Source organism: Coenobita brevimanus, chromosome 23 (assembly GCF_032717465.1).
Source record: "Coenobita brevimanus isolate Jiangsu-jjx chromosome 23, ASM3271746v2, whole genome shotgun sequence".
In the NCBI taxonomy this organism is placed as follows: domain Eukaryota; kingdom Metazoa; phylum Arthropoda; class Malacostraca; order Decapoda; family Coenobitidae; genus Coenobita; species Coenobita brevimanus.
Genome location: NC_136976.1, coordinates 3,523,424 through 3,540,209, shown reverse-complemented (window position 1 = coordinate 3,540,209; position 16,786 = coordinate 3,523,424). Strand labels below are relative to the sequence as shown.

The following is a 16,786-nucleotide window of genomic DNA, read 5'->3' as shown; positions in this document are numbered from 1 at the left end:
ATGTGAATAGCAGATCATATATATAAAAAATATTTGCAACTGAAGACTGTACTTTATATATACTGGGTATGACATCTTATAGGGTGTGTATACTCTGCAAAATGTGGAAAAAAACATCTTATAGGGTGTGTATACTCTGCAAAATATGGAAAAAAAAAAAAGTGGAAAAAAACTAACGGCAGATTTTTGCTACCAGTGTTAAGTAAAAGAAGAGGCTGATGCATTCTCGATAACAGTGCCTGAGTTAGCAAAGTCCGATGGCTGTTCTTGCTAACAGTGCCTAAGTTAGTAACGAAACTGTTCTCAATTCTCGTAGTACCTAAGTTGGCAGAGAAACTTGAAACTTCCAACAAGTCTCACTAAGAGTGCCTGGATTTGTAGTGCAGAAAATAAATAGTGGAATTCTCCTCACCCAAGTTAGCAATGAAGCAGTGATGATTCTCGCTAACAGTGTCTAAGTTGGCGGAGATGATAATGGCTATTTTTGCTAACAGTGCCTAAGATAGCAAAATAAATAAATAAATACAGAAAAGGCAACAATTCTCTCCATGTCTGACTTAGCACACAACTAATGGCAATTCTCGCTAACAGTGCCTAAGTTAGCAAAGACGTGGCAAGTCTTGCTAACAGTGCCTAACTTAGCGAACTTATGAGTGAACTATTTCCCAAGATGCATTTGTACAGCTTATATGAACAGTTTTGTACTTTATGCACTCCAATCATCTCTGTACACAAGTTTAGATCATAGATACTACATGAAATAGATTTGTACTATCATTTTTTGCTCTGAGAGTCTTTTATTAACTATTGTAGTAATTACGATGACGTTGTTTTAAGACACTTTGGCATTATCATAAACTGACGCAATATTGGTGGACATATCAGTTGTGGAAGGTACTGGAAAACAGGAAATTATCTTTTATGCTGATGGTGAACCTGTGTTTATTAAGAGATCGTACAGGAAGTAAGATATGGGACAGTTTATACCAATGTTGTGCATTTGTCACCCACCAGAGCATTGTAACTCATCCTAACTGAACACAATCTTTTGGGAATCTGAACATGAATACCAGCACAAAATAGAGTTCACAACCAGCTTACTGTGCCCTGATTATGCCACCAACATACGTGCACATTACTACTCAGTCAAAGAGAGGATCCCCATATCGTCTCTGGCATCGCAGACATGTATAGATGCCATCACAGTAGTCCTTCAGCAGCCCAGACCTAGATGAATGTTGCATTGTTTATGAGGGTTTGGTGTGTGACAGATGCAAAATAGTGGTTATGGTTTTCACATCTTTGTTACAAAATCATTGTGGGGCGGTGATAAATTAGCCGTATCCAGCCCTCATCATGCTGGTTCATGGTGGCCTGGATGCTTGGCTGCTTCTTCATGTGTATTGGAAATTGAACAAAGGAGATTCAGTGATCCCTTGGTTATTATGTACCTGGTTATAGTGGTTTTTGCCAGCAATGATGAAGCAAGGTCTGGGGTTTTTGATGGCTCAAAGGGATTCAATGATGAGGCCCTATTTTAGGAGTTAATGCAATCCAAGGTGATGGAGACCACTAACTTTGAACTCTGCATTTCCTTGCCTCAGAACCCCTTACCTTAAGCCCATCTCAGGTCTGTGTATGGTACATGCTTCTCCCTTATTGTGTCCCATCTCATCATTTTCCGCTAACCTAGCCATGTCTATGTGTGTTTGATACTTTCCGTAACAGTATGTGTCTGTGTATCTAGTGGCTTTATATTGTTGTAAAATGGAAATTTTGGGTGTCCGTAACAGGACAAATCCCAAAGGTTCTGTGCTTTTGTTATTGTGCAATTTCGTTATCGCGCACTAGGCTCAGTACCAATCATACGTAATAACCAAGGGATTACTATATAGGGTCATTTTCTGGGTGGCATACAAGACTTCCTGACACCTGTTCCTTAGCGATTTATTTGACACTTACACCCGTTTATCCTCTAGCAGGTTTCCGAGGCAACTTATACCAGTATAAAAAGTATATTGGTAAAAGTGAATGTTGTTTGACACCTGTTTATAATTTTCTGGGGTACTAAGGCAAAGTCAGTCAGTACCAAAAAATCAAACTTAAAGAGGATGTCAAGGTGTTAGAAGCATAATAAATAAGTAAAATGAATAAATAAAATAAATAAGGGTAAACTGAAGACTTCACGCCACCCAGGGTTTGGCCGTAATGGTACAAAAATATGAGTGGAAATGTGTATGATGTTGAAATGCCGAGGAGAGATGTGGACGTAATCAAAATGCCACTCGTAACTACGCATGTGAAACAGCTTTACCCCTTTCAGTCTGGTGACGCCTTTTTATAGTGCTACCATGAGACATTTATTTACCTCTGAAAAGTTAATAATTTTGGGAGGTCAAATGTATTCATCATTTTTTTTTTTTTTCTGTATGAGGCCTTTCCCAAGTTGATTAAAAATATCCGGAGGTAGCCCAAACGGTCCGGAGGTAGGCCAAACAGTCCGGAGGCAGCCTGAATGATCTGAGATGTCATTAGATTCAGGGGGTGAAGTGATGATATATGCCGCACAATATTGGTCACAATAAACAGAGTGGGCAGTGACATTACAATGAATACATTTTTTATAGACCCAGTGACATGTACATCTGTCTGTATTATACTGTAGTTATCTCACAAACTCCTGGGTGAAGTGTTGTGAGGAAATACACATACACACACTTGTATAGTAAACAGACAACTTTGGCTATTATGGTTTGTCTGTCTCCTGCTCAGCCATTGTAAGCTCTTGATTTCCGAAACTGGTTGATGACGATAATGATGGTGAATAGAATGATAATGATGATGAGGAGGACACCCATGACCTGCAAATCAGCCGTAATAATCACAAGGACTGTTGGTACATCTGGCTGTTTATATTCAGGGGTATTAAGGGATTTAATGAAGACTGTATCCAACTCCTGCAGTTTGAAGTCTCCCAGAATTGAATAAAAACATCTGAAGATTAGTAAGAATAAAATAAAAGACAAGAGGTTATAGTAAAAATATAATGATAATAATAATAATGATAATAATAGTAATAATAATAATAATAGGGAATAATAAAATGAAACTAGCATAAACTAAGGAAAAACAGCAGCAAAAATATAATAGTAATAATAATAATTAAATGAAGCTAGCATAAAATAAGAGAATTATAGCAAGATCACATTAACAATAATAATGAAAATAAAATGAAGCTAGCATAAAATAAGAAAAGTATAACAAGAGTATAATAATAAAAAACAGTATACCATACTTACAATGGCTCAGTGTGGTGACATACGTACCCAAGTGGTGGAAGGCGCCCAAAATTTCTGTTTACTGTCTCTCAGTAAAAGGGAGTGAAAGGCCAGAGGTGCATTTTTACTTCTCACTTTTTGATGATAAGCTTTCTGTGATATAACGAATGCCTAAGCAATATTTTATGCAATAACAAAGTGGAGGAGAGAGAGTGCAGGATAGATGGTATTGCTTTTGAGTATATTGCCTCATTTTTTAGTGTTTAAGTGTTTTTCTAAATTACCCTTTTTCTTTCCATGTATCCTTAGTATGGGAATCTCTCTCTCTCTCTCTCTCTCTCACACACACACACACACACACACACACACACACACACACACACACACACACACACAGAAGGGGTTAACATTAGGGTGTAATTTCTCTATAACTGTCATTTAAATAGCTGTTGAACTTTCCACTTACCCAAATTTTTATAGTTACTGCCCATCAGAAAGTTGGTGAAAATCCGTTAATTCAGATATTCAGTCCTTGCTTCATGTGTAGATGTGTGAAGGGTAAAAATGCTACTAAAAAGAAAAAAGCTGCACATGTTTTTTGGTCAGTGTAGGGGGTAAAAGAAAATTAACATAAAAAAAGAAAAAGACAGAGCAAAAAGGAAAAAAATCAACTCAATAACAGTTTGGTGAATCATGAGCAACGTTGAGTGAAAATAGTGACTCATTATCTTATCAGTAACTAGATATTGATAAAATGAGTGAGGAATATTCGTATACAGACATAACTAGTTAACTTGAATATTTCCATCATGGCAAAAGGTTCTCTGATACTGAAAGAAAATGAGAAAACTAGAGCACCTCTGGATTAATGGAATGTCTGAGTTAACGGAGGAACCATTAAAAAATTCCTTTACATTATACTATAGCAGATATGTTGTGTACTAATAACAGCACATATGTAATTATCCATGTATAACTGTACTTGAGAGAATAACACCTAACCAGGATAAAGGTTGATGATGGCGAGGATGAGGAGGAGCAGCAGGAGGAGGAATGGAACTTTGTATAATGATGTTACTACATCTAAGGGAATGGTAGATTAACTTTAAAGATGATTGGTCTCTAATAAACTGAATAAAACTATGATGGTTGCAGAAATTCACCAAATAAATAAATAATCAAGGAATTACTGTACCACAACTGAGTTTATTTCTCATGTTCAGTACAAGGAATCTCATGCAGAACAAAGTTATCCTATTTTAACAAGAACAAAAAGTAGAATGTGTGTATAAGGCGTCCAAGACACTTTGTTGACTAAATAATTTAATAAGTGGGTATGTGGATAATTAAGCCGGATAATTGATTATATGCTGTAATTAGTTCCATATCAAGCCTTACTGTATTTTCAGTCCTACATTTTAACTCTAAGCCCGATGATTAATTTTTCCTTTCATTCTTCATTTTTTTAAGTTTTTTTATTGAGGCTAGAGTGGAGAGGATAGACATTATTTTCATCATCCCCTTCACAATACGAGGTCTTAACAAACTGAAAATAGGGAATCATTTTGAGATGGCAGGAATAAATCAGTAAAAATATGATCATTGGGCTGAAAGAGTTTTGGGCAATTTTATACTTGTTTATGAATGGTGAATTGAGCACAACTGTCTTTCATGTTGTAGTCTTTAAGTGCTCTGACGCATTTAATTTTATATATATTTCTCTATTTACATATGTATTTCTTTATTTCCATAGTTATTGTCTAGTTTTATGGGTATTTCTCACATTTTCATTTTTGTGTGTATGGTGAAATGTTTTTAACCCAGCAATCTCAATAGCCAAAATGTCCTTTAAAATGATAGCAAGTACTAAATGGTATTCTTAAGTCATTTATTTACACAGCTTGTCATTTTAGGAACCTTCTCCCCCTTTTTACAATCTCCAGTCTTTTAAATGCTGTGTGTTCAGGTGTGTGGATGCGGAAAGAATTTTAAAGAGTTTTTTAGTGCTTTTGTTCATTTGTCTTTAGAAGAGGCAGATTGTGCAATCTTTCATCATTTGGTTTCTTCATTCTACATAAACAAAATATAAAGATGATGATGATGATGCCTGGTGGTCTAGTGGGCTAAGTTTCTCCAGGCTGAGATGATCAGAGGGGTGGCTTGAGTTATATAGTGCCTGTCATGGGCAGTAACTGATCATCCATACCTTAAATGCCTGGAGCAATTAACCTAGCCCTAGGCCCTGTGTTTTTGATGATGATGATGATGATCCATGTTTGTCGGATTAAAAACATTCCACTCTCACTTTTTATGTTCCTAGTAGATCAGTCCTGTTTGCTGCCATTTTCTATTGAGGAAGGAACAGAACTCACAGTAAAGGGGAAACTTAGGTATACAGTATATACATATGTGATTATTAAGCCTGTTTATTATTGCAATGAGTCTTGTATTTAATAATATATCCATCAGTATTGAAGGATGTGTTTAATTGCCCTGTGTATTTGTGTGAGAGTGCGCTTTGTCCACACCACTGAGCTCTGTCATATGGAGGGGCTTTCTCATGGGTAGCGCCACATAGTTTGTGTACCCACCACCAGGGGCCCAGGGCGGCGCTGGTGATGTTGTGCACTATGCCTACACATTTTGAAATCAGCTGATGAATCTGGAAAATACAATGCCATGGTCCACTGCTCAGCTAAAATATAGTGCCATGGCCCACTGCTCAGCTTATGCAAGCAGAGACAGCAGACTAAGAACAGTGTTCCATTGCCATGGCGGAGGCGACAAGTAGGGCGTTTCAACATGAGGGCCAAAGTCACACGCTCACAGCGGGGATAGTCCCTCCATACTCTAAATCTCAGTGGTCCACACTAGAGCTCATATCGCATGCTCTATTGCGCATCGTTTCATCCAACTCTTGTTGCTGAGGCCGGTGATGTCCACACTAGCGCAATGGCTGTGTGTACCAATTACTGTTGAGCTGTGAGAGGAGGAGGATGGATACCAACACAGCAGCAGTTCAAGAGTCTGTTCATGTTGAGCACTGTGGCATATGTTGAGCATTGTGGCACTATGTTGTGCCAAAAAGAAACAGAATAGGAAAAAGAAGATGTGGTGCAAGCAATGGCTGGCTTGATGTCATTTTAAATTGGCACTACAGTTCTTGTCCATGTATTGCTGGTTTTTACCTGCCAGATACATGGCTGCGTCCAGCAGTTCTGTAAAATGTAGGGTGTTGCCCTTTGGCCATTCAGTACCAGTACTTTCTTCTGCCACTGCGTCAAACGGGAGATAAAAGCAAGCGGTAACAGTACAACCACTCTCAACAGAAGCTAAACAGCCACTGTGAGGACATTGCGATGATCATGACATGCTCTGTCACCATGAAATGCCTCTTAGCCAGATTCGTCAGGAATGCACGGCACAGACCCTCTGCCACAGGAAAACACAAGTTGAGCAACATGACATGCAACAGGGTGCACTAAGTGACCCCATGTGGATGGGGCTTAAAGGAGGAGGATATTCATAGGCTCAAACATACAGACATGACAATGATCAGATGAATGTGTAGTGCACTAGAATGGCAGGCTTTGGGAGGGAGGGTGAAGATTGTGATTGAAGAGTTTGTATGGGACTTGTATGTATTTCGTGATGAGAAGGGATCGATGGAAATGGTTTGGGCTCATGGAGAGGATAGGGGATGGCAACTGGGTACAGAAGGAGAGTTATGAATATTGAGGGTAGAGTTCTGAAAAGCAGACTGAAAGGATATAGGATGAAGTCATTCAGTGCGACCTCAGGGTTAATGGACTGAATAGAGAAGTTGCTACAGACTGAGCAGCGTGTGAGCATAATGACCAAGGCTGTTGCATGCAAACATTTTTGGAGCTTTTATAAAATGAAGCAAAACATATAATGGTCACATCTCTTCTTTTATTTCAGCTAACACCAGATGATCATATTCAGCCAAGTGAGTCATGGTTATCCATCTCATGGTCAGGACAATGCTAGTATTATTTCCTGGTAATGCCAGATAATTTTAATAAACTTGAGTGAATACAGGAACCTGAGCGTTAATATTGTTATAACTGAAATACCAGCACCAAGGGGAGACTACAGGGAATACCAGTACCAAGGGGAGACCACAGGGAGGCATAGAAAGGGCCTGAGCGAGACAGGCATACATCCCCCGCCACCATGCACCCCTCTTCCCCTCAACAGAGCCGGCGGGAGGTACGCCGACCCGCTGTACTACTCTTGAGCCAGACCAGCACTTGCCAGGATCAGGGTGGGACTTGTTCCTTAACCCGCCACGTCCAGTTGATGTATCTATACGTCCACACGTTTTGTCACTGTCAGTCCCGTTGACGTATATAAATGTGCATCAATTGCAAGGTCCCTATTTTGCACAATTTTCAATTTTTTTTGCGCATGATTTTTGGTACGTATACACGGGACACCTTCCTCTACAAGATGCCAGGCAGGGACAATGCCTTACCCTGCATGACCTCCCCTCACCCCGCATGCCATTGTCTCGGCAATTCACCTGTTACCAGTGACCTGGCCAGTAAAGACATGTCGTGCCACGGTACGAAATTCAGGGCCAGAGTGATTCCCCAATCAATAACAATGTGGAGGACAAATTTTACGTAGCATTAAAGGAAGAAACAGTCAGAAATGATGATCAGGCAATGTTGCCAAAAAAGTCAGGTATGTTGATGTGTTTGGTGAGTGAAACAATGCTTATATTGCCTATATTACTGTGTGAAAACCAATATACTCTCGTACTACATATAAATTCGTACCAAATAAATAAGTAAATACTGTTAATGAGTGGTGTGGAATAGTAACCCTCCCATAGAACTCATTTTCTTTAGAGCCAGCCTGATTGAAAACCCAGTAAAGTAAGGGGTACTGCTACCTCTATCGAATATTTTAAACCTCAGGTGAGCGATTTCTCTATGAATTTTCGATGTTTCTCACCAATAGAGAAGGTTTGACCCCCCAATTTTTTTTTCCAAAATTGGTCGGGATTGGGGGGAGTCAGTGGTGGAAAATCGGTCAGGACGAGGTGGGTTAACAGTCTCAAGTAGAACCGCGACGATGGCCACCGTCCTCGTTGGAAAGAGGACGGCCATTGTACTCCTCTCATCTACCACCCCCTGCAGGACTGCGGGAGTGTCCACTGTACCCACCAGGGAGGGAACAACCACCGTTCTTCCCTCACCTGCAGCCTCTGCAGGGAGCAGAACCACTGCGACGGCCACCGTCCTCACCAGAGAGAGAATGGCCACTGTCCTTCTCTCACCTGTTGTCCCAGGACAAGCAGAACTGTGGCGGTGTCCATTGTACCCTTCGGTGAGGGAACGACCACTGTCCTCCCTCATCTGCCGCCTCTACAGGGAGCAGGACTGTGGCGATGGCCACCATCCTCACCAGGGAGAGAACTGCCACCGTCCTTCTCTTACCTGCTGTCCCAGGGTCCAGCGGAACTGTGGCGGCCCCCCCTGTGCCCATCGGGGAGGGAACAGCCACTGTCCTTCACTCATCCGCTACCCCTGTGATGCCCCAGGGTAATGTCCCTTGCTTTCCTCAGCCCTCCGGAGGCCGAGTGGGACACCCCTCTTGCTCTCCCCACAGAGCTAGCCCCACAGCGGAGTTGCAGCTGGAGAGGATCTGGAGCAGCCCCGTAGTGAGCCTGGGGATACACTCACTGCAGCCAGCGCCCCTACATTGCCCCTCGCTATTGGACTCTTGGAGGAAGAGACGCCACAGGCAGCCCCTGACAGCCTCTCGACCCGAGTGAGGCCGCAGCCCCCAGCCACCAAGGGGCATCCCCAGGACTCCAGGACGAGACCTTCCCAGCTCCACCGACAAGCAGTCCTCCTCCAGGAGCAGGTGCAGGGAAGCGCACCTGCTCGCCCTGTTCAGCCCCAGTCCTGAGGGCCCACACCCACCAAGGCCCCACCAGGGAAATGCTTCCCTCTACACCGCCCAGCAGCTCACATCGGATGACCCGGCTCCTGATGGTGGTCCCGCGTCTCCTGCGAGGGAGCATGCTTGACTGGACCCCTCCCACACCTGGACGACACCTGCAGCTGCCCAGTCACTGGTAGCCCAACTCGGGTCCTCTGTGTCTTTGTTAGTGTGTTTAGTCTGTGTATTGTATTGTGTCCAGCATTGTATATCTTTATGGTAAATGGTAATATACGTGTAAGATTTGTTGACCCGAGTTTTTATATCCTGTTCCTCTAGTTGCATGCTGTAAACCCGGTCTTGAAGGGAACCCCAAATCAGTCGCTCGTGCTCAGAGAGTAGCCTAAGGAGTTGAGCGCTGAACACGTAGAATAACCATTACCAACTGACATGCTCGAAACAGCTTTAATTACTACTGCCACCATGGGTTTTCTCAGTCGTCCAGTACCGAATACTGCATGCTGCAAAAATGAGTAATCATATTTGAAGGTGTTCATTTAGTCATTTGCGCTCATCGTGCGATATAAAAAAATATCCTGATGAAAGAGAGGTGGGGGTCATACTTACGTTCTTCTTGCCCCAGGAGATTTCGCAATACCTCTTTCTTAGCTATGTATTTTGCATATTACGTCATGATGATATCCTACATAGCATTTATTTTATATTGACGCGTTAATGTTGCCATATGCAATATATTTACTTCGGCTTAAAGGACTATAAGGTATGCAAAGGATATGCGTCTGATTTCTTTTATTATGCATTCTATAAATTTGAGACGATATAATGCTCCTTAATATTAGATATAAAGTGAATTTTATTTTACAAAATCTCGAGATGTTCAACGTTTGTAATGCATAATGGCGTCTCTATCTCTGGGGTACGAGAGTTCGGCAGCGTTTCACGCCGATTAATGGCTGTGTGATGTATCGTGCGTGTTTGCAGATATATTATGGGTAAGTAATTCTGCTGAGCGGAGTACCGTGAACCGGTAGAGTGGTTGCATGTATAAGAAACAGATGAGAGGACGATGGTGACTGGTGGGTTGAGAAACGAGCGGATGGTGTGGTGATGAACGGGAGAGGACGATGGATGTGAGGTACAAACCTTAACATTAGTTATACAGACACAAACAACTGTATCAGGGCATGGTCTTTTATACGATTCGTTCGGTTTTGATATGTCTCTCAGCATCACATGTTGAGTTGCGAACTTTTAAAAATTTACCACAATGACAACCATCACAAAATGGGTGAAGGAATTTGGGGAGAATGGGAGGTTATATAAGGTGACAGACATTTCGTAGTAAAATTACATGGAAAGCTAAATCTTAAGCCAAGTTTTTGGAAATATTAAAATTAGGGGTGAAACTACTGTGGAGCCCCCATGCATATAATTTACTGTCTTTTCCCCCCACAAACTATTACAATTAGGAATTTCATCAGTTCTGTACCAAACGGGCACGGCCTCTCCATATTCTCTCTTTTAAATGAGCCTTTCACAGGTTACTTGTCATTGTTCTTGGATTACCACAGCTGTGGTAATGGGTGTTTTTACAGCCTAACCTCTGAAAGCTGTAAATGAAGAGTGAGAGTGTATAAATATTTCGCTGACGTCTTCCAGTAGCTGGCAACATTTAACGTTCCTAACACACACTTTTAATTTGAATGCCGACTGTCAAAGGCAGGTGTGGTTAGGTTGCAGTAGGTTTGGTTTGGTTAGGTTAGATTTGGTTAAATCTTTAAGTTTCCCATTGTTGTTGTTGTTGTTGGCGCCTACTCCCATCCGGGAGTTCTTGTCTTTAAACAAGATGGCTTATTTATTTATTTATTTTTCTCAGTCTCTATTGTTCATTTCTATATTGCTCCTTATATTCATAATTACTTCTCTTCGTTTCATTATTCTGCCCACTGTATTTGCTACAACCTGTAATTCATTTTGTTTTAGTATTTCTGTTATTGATTCTTCTCCTTTAATTTCGCTTGTTAAATATTCGTATGCTTCACATATGAATAAATGATGCTGATTTTCATGCTCTTCTTGGCACGTCACATATAAGGTTAGGCTCATACTTTTTCTTATAATTTTCCTTCACTTCTAGCATTCTGGTTCGAATAAAAAATATAATCTGCGCTTTCAAACTCTATTTCCTCTAGGTATCTCTGTTGGCCTATTTCTTGTTCCACTGATTCCTTTGTCTTACTCCCTTTTCTCATGTCTTCACAAATTTCTTCACTTTTTGTCATTATTTTTTCTTTTATTACCCTTTTGCCACTCTCTCTTCTAATGTTTCTAAGTCTTCAGGTATGCTGTACTTTTCTTTAATGTCTTTTATTTCTCTCACGTACTCTTTCAAAATCTTCACACTGTTTTCTCATCTTTACTTCAACAGCGTCTTCTTCCCTATTCTTGAGTTCAGTGTAATATTCAAGTTTTCTTTGATTAATTTTGTGTTCTATTTTTACTTCCTGTGTTTCATTTTATAAAGCACATTTCGGTGTTGTCCTTGGTCTATCTATCTATCTATCTATAGCCCGACGCCCTAATCCCGCAAAGGGTGGCCGCAGACAAAACGCCTCCGAGTCGCTCTGTCACCCACCATTTGACTACCCTCCCTCCAACTCACCCCCCCCCCTCCCTCATATGCCTCTCAACTCCATCCCTCCACCTCATCCTCGGTCTACCTCTCCCTCCCTCCACCTCACCTACATACACCCTCTTAGTCAGTCTTTCATTCTCCATTCTCTTCACATGTCCAAACCACCTCAGTGTATTTCTCCTAATCTTCTCAACCACATCCACATCCACATCCACCCCACATCGTTCCTTCACTTCTTCATTCGTCAACCTGTCACTCCACATGCTCCTCTCAAGTAACTCATTTCCACTGCTCTCACTCTTGACTTGTTCCCCTCTTGCAAGGTCCATTCCTCGCTTCCATACGTCAGGGTAGGGATCACAATACTATCATGCAGTGACTTCTTAACTTCCATACTCACCTCCCTGTTTCTCATCACTGCTTTCAGTGTACCAACGACCTTCCTTCTCTGCTGTACCCTTTCACGCACTTCATCCCCCAAAGTTCCATCCTTACTCATCACACTACCCAAGTACTTGAATGCACTCACTTTCTCCATATCCTCACCATCCAACCTCACTGCACACTCTGTGACTTCATTCCTCTCAAACACCATAACTTTACTTTTGTTTACATTAACTTTCAGATTCCTCCTCCTACACACTGTCCCAAATTCATTCACCAAACCTTGCAACTCCCATTCATCTTCATTCAGAAGTACTGTATCATCAGCAAACAGCAACACCGGAAGCTTCCAAATCTCACCCTCATTCATTAGAGCCACCCCCACATCTACTGCCCTACCCTGCACCTCCTTTACAACCCCATCCATGTATATATTAAACAGCCATGGAGACATCACACAACCCTGTTTCAGTCCCACATTGAGATCAAAGAACTCACTCAGTTCACCATCCACTCGCACCGTAACCCTAGCTCCCTCGTACATACTCTTCACAGCACTCAACAATTTCCCCTCCACTCCATATATTCTTAATACCTTCCACATACCTTGCCTATCTATTCTGTCATAAGCTTTCTCCAAGTCCATGAAGGCAGCATACACTTTCCTTCCCTTCTCTAGATACTTCTCCACTAAACATCTTAGAACAAATATCTGATCTACACACCCTTTTCCCTTCCTAAATCCCGCTTGTTCTTCTCCAACTAGCTCCTCTGTCATATGCCGAACTCTATCAATGAGTATTCTACCATATATTTTACCAGTCACACTAAGTAGGCAAATACCCCTATGGTTACCACATACTTCTCTCTCTCCTTTTCCTTTGTATAAAGGAACAATTATTCCTGATTTCCAGTCCTCTGGAACCCTTCCCTCTTCCCAAGCCAATCTACACAACTTCCATATCCACTCCACAACAATCTCACCCCATACCTAAGCATTTCACCACACACTCCATCAATTCCTGGGGCCTTTCCCAACTTAATATTCTTCATCGCTTCCACTACTTCCGCCCTACTGATCTCTTCCACCCTCCTCTCATCTCTTCTTCTCCCAGCCATTCCCCAACCACTTATACTTGCACTGCTCTCACTCTCCACATTCAACAAATCCTCAAAGTGCTCCTTCCATCTCCTCAGTTTCTCTTTCTTCTCCACCAACAATCTATTATTCCTATCTTTCACTTCCCTACTATTTCCCCTTTCACACTGCCTTACTTTCTTTACCTCCTTCCAAAACAATTTCTTACTCTCCCTCCATTTCACACTCAGATTCCTCCCAAACTCCTCATCCACTTTCTTTTTTACTCTCCTTGGTACTTTGATTAATTTTTGCTGAGTACTGAGTTTGAACATTGTTTAGAGCTTTCTTTTCTTTTTCTCTTAATGTTTTCCCACTTTCCCCTCCAAACAACATTATTGGTAATACACAAGTATTAAATAATTTTAGCCCAATTTTAATTCTACTTTTTTTCAGTTCTTTTCTATTTATGATGTTAATACATTCATTTGCTGCTACCCTTGCTTTATTTATCATATTTTCCACTTTAATATTCTGTTTCCCTTTTTCTTGTATAATTATTCCCAGGTACTTATGACTTTGTGTTCTTACAATTTCTTTACCATTTATTTTTACTGTTTTTCCCTTGCCTACTAATGCTGATTGCTTTGTTTTATGTTCTTTAATTTCTAGTCTTTTTAATTTTAGAAATACTTCAATTGTGTTTATTGTATCCTGTATTTTGTAATTTTCCTCTGTTGCCATGATATCATCTTGAACTATTAATGGGCTTATCCATACATTTCCTATTTTCCAATTACTTTCTTTTTCCCTCATCATTCTGCTTAGTGAATCCATAGTTATTGAACTTATTTAGGCCCCTAGCACTGATCCCTGTCTTACCATCTCCTGTACATACACTCCTTTACATTCCCCAATTTCTGTCATAGGTATCAATTCATTTTTCATATTAATTTCATATATCATTCTCCAGTTTTTACCCTTTATTCCCTTTAGCCATAACTCCTTCATTACTTCCTTTAATACCATTTTGTCAAAGCACTTTGATACATCAAAATATGCTGCTGTTATTTCTTTCTTTTTCTGTTGTGCTTCTTCAATAATATTTCTTATAAAAAAATGATGTTCCCTCACTGATTTTCCTTTCCTTGCCCCGCACTGGTAATCACTCATATTCTCCAGCTTTTCTGTCTCCTTCATTTCTATTATTTTCTCCATCATTTTCATCAGGTGTGAGTTCAGTATCAGCCCTCTATAATTGTTTAAATCTTTCTTGTTACCTTTTCCCTTATATATATTTTTTATGTATGCCTTGTGCCATTCATTTGGTATTATTTCTCTATCATATATTTTCATCATCATTCTTATTCATTCTTATTATTGAATCCTTCATACTTTTTCCACATCTTTTAATCATTTCATTGCTAATTTTATCTGGGCCAGTTGCTTTACCAGTCTTTAACTTTGTTATTACCATTTTCACCTCTTCCTCACTTAATTTTTCCTCTTCCTTGTTTTCATACATCCAACATTCTCTGATCATACTCTTTAAGCATTCTGTGTATTCCTCATATCCTTTTGTTAAGTCATTTGTTTTGACATGGGATACATCGACCGTCTGACGCTTCGGTAAATTTTTACAAGTGGACAATACACCCCCCAGGTAGTGCAATATATTTTTCTGGCAGTTTTTGATGCGATTCGAATGTTTCTGACCTTCATTTTTGTCGGAAATGCCCCTCACCGAACTCAATAAAACTAACCAAACCAAACCCAACATACCTAACCTATCTTAGGGGAGTAATAATCAATTTCCGAATGGGGTAATGGGGGTTATTTGTGATCCTTAGGGACTATACTATACGATAATGGTGCTAAAATTCCAAAACTGCATATTGTCCACTTGTAAAATAATACCGACGCGTCTAGTCGGAGCGATGGTTGGTAAACACTGCAGCCAGTTGGAGAAAGCATTGGTAAACATTGCTGCGGGTGACATGGCTGCTGCCCTAAACTTCCCCGAAACAGGTATAGCCTACTGTGTCGTTTTCAATCACTTCTTGACAGTCACAGTTCAACAGTTAACTATCTGTGTTGCATATGTATCAAAACTACTTATCTTGAGATTGTGAGTTTGTTATCGGTGGAATCGTTGTGCCCGTTTGGTAAAGAATTACCAGAATTTCTTACCTTTGTTGTACCCATTTTTTTTTTTTTTTAATGAATTATTTTAAACATTTTGATCGATTTTTGAGAGTGTATTGCCACAAATGACTCCAAGCCCAAGAGGGTGTTATGTCAGATACATAATAAAATTAACATCGGATTGCAAAAAAAAACATTTCCCGAAATCAGATATGGAATAAAATCCAAATTGATTGAAATGTGTGAAAAACCTACCTTTATTGAATCTACCCTGCCCCAGCTAACCAGTCAAAGCTAAATTACAGTAAACCTAACCTTGTTCTGACTGGGGGGAGTTTGGTCCCCCTAGACCGTGCCAGTGTCATTAACCAACCTGAACTTAACCTAACCCTGAAAGCCACTCAGACCTTGAAAAGCAGCTTACCTTAGGGAGAAGGTGTAGTTCAGGCCTTATTGGGTGCCTTGGCACTGCTGGGAATGGGAGCTAGTGGAGGTGGAGGTCGCGTATCATGATTGGAGAAAGTATTATGGGACTACAGTATAATGAAACCTCCCAAATGATGCATTTGCGACAGAAATGCTAGAGGAAAGACCACCCTGTAATTTGGGGATACAGTATAGTGTCGTACAGCAAACTGAGATTAATGGTGGATGTGGGTGCAACAAAAGAAATTTAAATCTGTAATTATCATTATGATAGTTTTTTAATGTTGCTGAAATGTGTAATTTTGAAGTTACCAACCATACAACCTTACCACTTGTACATGCAAACTGTAGCAAGTGGCCACCTGCCATGTTGGACTTTTAGGTTGATTTGGTTCTTCAGTCTGTTGCAAATTGTTCATCCCTGCTAACCTAACCTAATAGCTATGTCCTAACCAGACCTGCCAAATTTGACGTAACCTTACGTATTTTAACCCAGCCTGACAAACCAGAATGATTTGGGAACAAGGACACCACCACTGACATCAATAAACCCAATTTTGTGCTCTTGAGTAACATTTTATTTTTGCAGAATTTGTGTCATGAATGAATTATACAATCTTTAGTAATGTAAATGATATTTCCACAGAATCATTTCATTTCATTTGTAAAGGCGCCAGCATGCCTGCATGCGTCGGCCTTGATCATCTAATGGCAGCTCTCCATGCTGCTTGATCTCTGGCAGCCTCCCTATTTAGTCCACTGAGCTCTTTAATATGAAGGGGTTATCTCCACAGCGAGCGTGTGACTTTGGCCGCCATAGTGAAACACTGCACTCGTTGCCTCCACCATGGTACGGTAATGCAATTGGAACACTGTTCTTAGCCTGCTGTCACTGTTTTGCTG

General features: G+C 40.6%; 1 protein-coding gene across 1 annotated transcript in view; it reads left to right on the top strand.

The window, feature by feature from the left end:
- Positions 1-15,249: 15,249 nt before the first annotated feature.
- LOC145392634 (uncharacterized) overlaps positions 15,250-16,786 on the top strand; it is a 109,886-nt gene continuing 108,349 nt past the window's right edge. Inside the window, exon 1 of the mRNA XM_080266959.1 lies at positions 15,250-15,340. Within this exon, the coding sequence (XP_080123085.1) occupies positions 15,250-15,340 (91 nt within the window). The remainder of the gene's footprint in view (positions 15,341-16,786) is intronic.